Source organism: Sinocyclocheilus anshuiensis, unplaced genomic scaffold, assembly GCF_001515605.1.
Source record: "Sinocyclocheilus anshuiensis isolate Anshui unplaced genomic scaffold, SAMN03320099.WGS_v1.1 scaffold63, whole genome shotgun sequence".
NCBI lineage: Eukaryota > Metazoa > Chordata > Actinopteri > Cypriniformes > Cyprinidae > Sinocyclocheilus > Sinocyclocheilus anshuiensis.
In genome coordinates this window covers 5,905,911-5,913,112 of record NW_015552625.1, presented here as the reverse complement: position 1 = coordinate 5,913,112, position 7,202 = coordinate 5,905,911, and the positions used below count along the sequence as shown (strand labels likewise).

Genomic DNA, 7,202 nt, shown 5'->3' with positions numbered 1-7,202 from the left:
TGGGATCTGCTTTGTTGATCATAATCCTCTGTGCGGAAGAGCCGCTGAGTGTGTCTGACTCCACCCCCACCCCGCAGCCCATGCACTGACCGTTTCTTGGGCGACCTCATGGGATCCGACAGGCGTAAAAATAATGATGGACACCTTAGCCACCGCTGACCCGCCCTGACTCGCCCCCGACTCGCCTGCTCCACATGAGAGGTAACGCAACCACTTAACTGAGGCCCCGTTGATACACACACCTACGGGACAGACATACACACTCCTTCCACTTAAACTTCAAAATACACAGTCTGAAAAATGATAAAAACAGCTCATCTGTGAGCAAACCCTCCTTGTGATGCTGTTTACTAAAGGATATGGACACTGGTGAGAGTCTATCTTTGAAACGACTCACGCTGTAGCCATTGTTCTGGTGAAATGTCAATCATAATTGATGTTTGCCAACGCTGTTTTGTTTCATGTCTTCATTTCAGATATTCATTATTGTGTCATAAAGTGTCATAAAAACATATTTTTGCCTAAAATACATTTTCAATAACCTGCAGTGACCTCAGTGACCTGAAACCTGAAAAACTGATTGTGTGTGAAGGTTTGTCTCAGATCCAGACAGTGTGTTAGAGGAGAGCTGAGGTGGGCTGTTTCTCTCAGCTTAGCACTAGGAAAGCGATGTAATACTTTAATTACAGTCCTTAATCATTTACTCTAAAGCCCTCATATTTCTCACCTCCCAGACATGTAGCAGCTCGTTTACAGTAGACTAGAGAAGCACCGCAGCTCAGCACATACACAGACACACAGGGTCAGACATCCTACACTCTTTAACATGGACCTTGATCACAAGTGCACAGGGAGTAGAAGAGAACATGTCAGAGTCTCATCCATCCTCACAGAAACATCGTTACAAGTGTGCAACTAAAACAACTACACTCTTAAAAATAAAGGTGCTTCGTGATGCCATAGAAGAACCTTTTTGTCTAAATGGTTCCATAAAGAACCTTTAACATCTGAAGAACCTTTCTGTTTCACAAAAGGTTCTTTGGGGCAAAAAAAGGTTCTTCAGATTATAAAAAGGTAAGAAAGAGATGGTTCTTTAAAGAACCTTTGACTGAATAGTTCTTTGTGGAACCAAAAATGGTTCTTCTATGGCATCGCTTGAAGAACCTTTTGAAGCACCTTTATTTACCACGGAAAAGTATTTGAACAAAAAAAACAAATTTTAATATCTAGGCCTGAGGCGGTGGGAAATGCAGCATTTGACTTATGTAACGTCGCAAATACTTTTTATTTGATTGTCAGGTTAATGAATGGAGTCTAGTTAGGCAAAATGGAATACTGAAATGCCTGATGATAATATATTGACAGAAGCTTAAGTTATACATTTCACATTTGTATAAATAAACAAAAAGTGATCTTAACTCATATAACCTACAGACATCACATCCTGTAAAAATGGTGTTCAATGGAAATTATTGGTTCTGGTTTGTGCATATGAGTTCACAGATTTATTTATTTATTTGTTTATTTATTTTTCACTGCATGTATATCTCTCTCATCTAATAGAAAACACATGTACAGTAGCCTGTTTTTTTTCTTCTGATCATCAGGGGTTTAGGAAAATATAAACAGATGAATCAGTACATTGGTAATATGTTCTCAGACAATTTATATTTTAGGTTTTGACTGCAAATGTCACATTCATAATGCTAGAATTACTCTATGATTTTGTGATTTTTAAAACTAGACAGTTATGACTAGACAACCATTTTTTTGGTTAATTTAAATTGATCTGGACTTGAATAGAAAAGACAGTGGAATTATATGGTGTCACACACATGACGTGTGTACAAAATAATAATAATTCCCACAGCTTATTCATTTGATCATGGTAATGCTTTATTAATTCTTCCTTTATTTTAGTTACTTCATGGTTATACTGATTAATTCCCTCATTGTCATGTAGTTAAATTGTGGCCACAATTTAACAAAAAGGAGACAACAAATTATATATATTATATTTAATTGTATACAATTCTGTATTTGTGGCCACATATCTTTTTTTTTATCCCCTCGCATTTCATGTGTAATGCTCTATAAGATCAAGAAAAAACTCAAAGAGACACAAATAAACAGGCCCATGTTTTGTGCCCAATCTTTGACAATTGCAGATGTCATTCACAGCCACTTTTGTGCTTGTGGGGTAAATAAATAGTAAATAATAAAGTTAAAAAAAATGTCTGTGCATATGTACCCCCCAACCAAAAAAAACCCAAAAAAACACACACACCCAGCATTAGGGTCATCCAGAAGCAAGTAGTCTCTGATAGGACTCTGTTTTTCACATATTCCAGGAGTACAGTTCCTCTGTGCTGATGAACAAAGATGCTTTTCAGGCAAACAAACAGAGATGAGCGCAAAGGGCTGGGTGCAGGTGGGGCCCGGTTGTTTTGCCTGATGTCCCAGGCATTTACTAAGCACAGAGCGTCAGCCCCCGACTATGACAACGTCATATTTGGCAGTAGGGTAAAGTGCTCAGTGTAAAAAGCCGCCTTGCGTGGTGTCTGAGTAAATATGGTGACTCAGAAGATGCTAAATAAGCTCCTGCCCCCTCCAAACTCTAATAATTACTGTGGCTTCATCTGATGCGCCAAAGACCACTGTGATTAGTGAGTTGACAACATGTGACTAATTGTAGTTAATTGAGTATATAATATAATATAATATAATATGTGTACATACAGAATTTAGAAATTTAGAAAACAGTCTTATTTAATTTGTGCTTTCATTTTGTTTCTCTGAACCTGAAGTTGACTGGCCTCCACCCAAAGCCACACCTCTCCATCTCCTCCTGGGTGGCACTGCCCTGCTTACTGAGGGAATTTCTCAATGGGAGTTTTTTCTCCCTTTAATCTCTAAACAAGCACTTGGGTCTGTCCCGCTTTTACTCAGACAGCTGTAATGAAGAGAGGACAAAAGGAGGCGGGCAACCCCTTTTAATTCATCTCACTTCAGTGTGCTTTAATGCCATCAAAAGTTGTTCTATACGTGTGCTCTTTGTAGATTAAAGACTTTAAAATTCTTAAAGATATCAATAGCAAAAATGATTATTTATTTGGAGAGATGCATGTAATTAAATTTGGTATTTTAACACACAAGCACACAGTAAGAGCTGTTCTGGCATACACAGAACAATAGTGGTATTGTTGGTGTGGCACTGGGTAATAAGACAGAAACCTCAGCTTTGTCATCTGTGTTATTTTTCTGGTTTCTTCTCATACTGTATTGCCGCAGAAACACCGTCTTGAAATACACCTGAGCTCTGCACAGGACTGTCGGTATGATGATGCTGATGTTACTCAGTCTTGGAGATTTGAAAATGTACATTGTGCAACTGTCTGTGTTAAAGTCAGGAATATTTAGTCATGAAGGTTACAGAATGCATAGACATGTTTGCTTATTTTGTTTTGAATTACTCAGCTCTTGTGAAAAGCATGGGTAAGAAAACATTTTTGTAATATCACCTAAAAGAAAAAGACATTGTTGTCATTATTCTATATAGAATAATTCACAATAGGAGTTTTGGTAGTCATCGTTTTAATCCAGTTCTCGGCTACTGTTTATGCTGCAATAAAAATCTAAACTTGCAGATGTTTAGAGTCAGTGCCCATATGCTTCACGCCTGTCTAATTGAAAATTAACAAAACTTATAAATGATATTTTGGTGTGATTTATATATATGTAGCCTATATGCTGAGTCATTTGCTTAAAGTTTTATAGTTAAATACAGTTTTTAAATTACAAAATGTTCCACATTTGCCTTTTGATGCTTTTTTTTATATATATTTTTTTCTTAGTAATTTTAATGCTTGAATTAAATCTGTGTTTGTCATTAAAAGTGCAATCTTTGGCTTTAGTTTAGATCTAATGTGCACAGTTGACTTTTACAGGCCATATGTTCAGGAGTTGTTCAAGGGGGAAAAAAGCATAAATAAATGTAAAAAAAAATTGAGATTCGGATTTGGAATTCTTTATTTTCTTTAAAAATGTATATTTTGCAGAAACTGCGCGAAAAATAATAAATGTAGTGACTTTTATCAGTGTAAAGATCATCACCTATGAAATATAATTTAAAAATCAAGCGAGTTAGTGGCATGATGACAATCGATAATTCACTTATTACCTTACTTTGCAGGTAAAAGTTTCATTTTAACCATTCATAGCTTACCAGACCACATATTTTTCTGCTTAAAGGACAAACTGCAAGATACATAACTTAATATAAATAGTTAAAAACAAGTGTATATAACAAAACAACTGCATTTACAAATAATACACAATAGAAAGGGGAAAAAGGAGACACAGAGAACGTTTTTCGATATTGAACAATACTGAATCTTGGCAATCATGGATACCAAGGCAATCCCTCCATCAAACTACTGTTTAAGACTATTATAAATTCAAACTAAAAGGATAAATCCATTTAAATTAGTGCATAATCAAAAAAACTGGCACATAATATGGAAATCTGTTAAAATAAGACATAAAAGAATCCAATGCATAACTAGTAGATTTTTCACAGAATAAAATGTTTTAACCAGTGTTTTACACCAGATTTCACTCATTTGGTGGCTGTCAGTGCGTAAATGTCGCGTTTAAATTAATGTTATCTGTTTATAATGCCTGTCACATTTCAGCAGCGCACACAGTGCTGAAATAATTCGTTGTTTTTCTTTTTTCTTTTTAGAAACGCGTCGTAGTTATTCACGAGTATGACAGATTCATAACTCCGTTCCGTCTCGAGGGTAAATGAGACTGTTCACGCTGAAGCTGTTGTAGAAGTGTCCGTTGAACTGCGCACTCTGGCCGCCGGTAAAAGAGTTATAGTACATTCCACGGTTGACATGCACGCTGTCCTGCAGCTCACCCGCTCCACCTGCGTCAGGCGGTGAGCTGGCGTGGTACGGGCTCAATGCGCTGATATTTCGGCTGGAGAGTTCGTTTACCAGCCCCAGAGAGCCCTGTCTGCTAGTCGGAGCGGAAGACGAGCTTAAGGCAGACATACTGTTGAAGAAGTTGTTGAAGCACGGAGCGCTGGCGAGGCCCGCAGGAGACGCACCCTTGTGGCTATCATTGGCCGCGTCAGTGTCAGGAGATGCGGGTCCGGTGAGGTGAGGGCTGTCGGTGGATTTGATCCCTGCGAGCTGCCGGTCCTCCTCCGGTTTTGTGTTGCTGGCAACACCTGTGCTGGAGTCAGACCTGCGCTTCCTTTTTCTACGAAAGTTGCCGTTGTCAAACATCTTTTCACAGTTGGGGTCTAGAGTCCAGTAGTTTCCTTTGCCTTCAAACAATACGGAGAGTTGATATTAGAACCCAAAACTAGCAACTTAGTTATTTACAGGGAAATTCGATGAATTTAAATCTCTGAACGAAATTGTTCGTAAATTGCACTATTGGGTCAGTGAGAAATAAGACTGTGTGATGAATGAGAAATCTGTATTAGGCTATATTCATGTAGCCTAGGCTATATGTAATCGTATAATTTTGAAAAAGTTTGTCATTTTTTGTTTGTATCATAAAATTTAGATTTTATGATTTAATGACTTAAAAATGTCAAGTGTAGTAACCATCAAAAACAAATAAAATAGCCTACTTTACCTGCGCCTTCACCAACGACTTAGTTTTCATTATCTTTAAAATAATATTAAAGAACAGATGCGTCTTTTTTCTAATATCACTTTTTTATATAGGCTATAGCTACTAATTATGAAAAGAGGTTTTCTTCATTTTTTTTTCACTTGGCCAAAATGTGCCTTTTACTAAAAATGACAAAATAATATTATATAATATATTATAGCCTAATTTTGTTTGTTATAGCCTATACTTTAAAAAAAAAAAAAAAAGGCATATATATATATATATATATTCAAAAATGTAATGATCAGTCATAAGGGTCTAAAGGGGTCTTCTTTTTTGTCATATTAAAATAGAATGGATGAATTTTATTCGACAGACAAAATATTTGTAAATATTTAGGCACTAATATAGATATTTTAAATATTTATAACATCAATTTATAACATTTACAACACAAATTTATAACATTATTTCCATTTTTATTGAAAATACAGTATGTAAACATTTCTCTTTTTTTTCTCCAAGAATCTTGCATTGCAATTCAAGTAATTTGTGATCTCAAGTCATTTATTTATGAACTGTACTTAATAGATCTATACAAAAATAAGCGTCACGTCACTGACCCTTATGCAAAGCTGCACGAGCATCACTCACCTGGGTCGTCTTCGTCCCGCGGCACTTTTTTAAAGCAGTCATTCAGTGAAAGGTTGTGCCTAATGGAGTTCTGCCATCCCGCCTTACTCTTCTTATAAAACGGGAAATTATCCGCCACATATTGATATATCTGGCTCAAAGTTAACTTCTTCTCGTGCGCGTTCTGTATTGCCATGGCTATCAGAGCCGAGTACGAGTAAGGCGGGCGCACGAGCTTTAACAGTTCCTCTTGGCTCGCGATAGAGAGCCAGCCCAGGTCCGGTCCGGCGAACCCGGAGGAGTTGGTGAGATATTGCCTCTGAGAGCCGTAAACCGGAGGGATGAACGACGGGCTGTTGTTGCCATGTATGTAAGACGAAGAGGAGTTAACACTGGGTCCATTGAGCCACAGGTATGGGGTTGGGGTCGCGTAGTCCCCCAGGCCGTAGCCCGCTGGTCTCTGCGCCGCAGGTAAACTCTGTTGGTGGTAAACACTGAAGTTGTCACAATACACGGCCATATCCGGTGTCTCGTGCGCGCTTTTTTGCAGTTGCTGGAGAGGGTTGACAGCAGCGTTACTATTGTTATGGATCTGCGCGTCGATGGTGTTCATATCTCCAGTGCCTTTAAGGCAAATGTTTGTCTCTGGAGCCCACGCTCTCACAGTAACGCACAATGGAATTTCTGACCGGTCAGGTTAAAAGCAACAAGTGGCTGCTTTTTGTGAGAGAAGTTTGGTCATATATACACACCCAAGTGCGGCAAATACGGTTTCTAATCTGGTATTCTTGTCTCTTTCAACCAATAGATCACAAACTCCTGGAAGTAGGCGTGGCGTATAGACTAGGATTGCAGGGAGATGATTAAAGTCATTCATAAACAGACAGACTAAAGGCTTGTTAAAATGAACAATACCGAATGTGTGTGTGTGTGTG

The 7,202-nt window shown here is 37.9% G+C and overlaps 1 protein-coding gene across 1 annotated transcript; it reads right to left on the bottom strand.

The window, feature by feature from the left end:
• Positions 1-4,629: 4,629 nt before the first annotated feature.
• LOC107666395 (forkhead box protein I1c-like) lies at positions 4,630-6,999 on the bottom strand. Its single transcript, XM_016457657.1, has 2 exons — positions 6,289-6,999; positions 4,630-5,338 (listed from the first exon to the last, which is right to left on the bottom strand). The coding sequence occupies exons 1-2, from the start codon at positions 6,878-6,880 to the stop codon at positions 4,779-4,781; spliced, it is 1,152 nt and encodes a 383-aa protein (XP_016313143.1). The 5' UTR covers positions 6,881-6,999; the 3' UTR covers positions 4,630-4,778.
• Positions 7,000-7,202: the final 203 nt, after the last annotated feature.

Bases quoted from the DNA above. Each gene is read 5' to 3' on its own strand.
- LOC107666395 (XM_016457657.1), bottom strand. From the start codon at position 6,880: ATGAACACCATCGACGCGCAGATCCATAACAATAGTAACGCTGCTGTC. The intron at 5,339-6,288 runs GTGAGTGATGCT...TATTGTTTGAAG, and splicing joins GCGGGACGAAGACGACCCAG to GCAAAGGAAACTACTGGACT.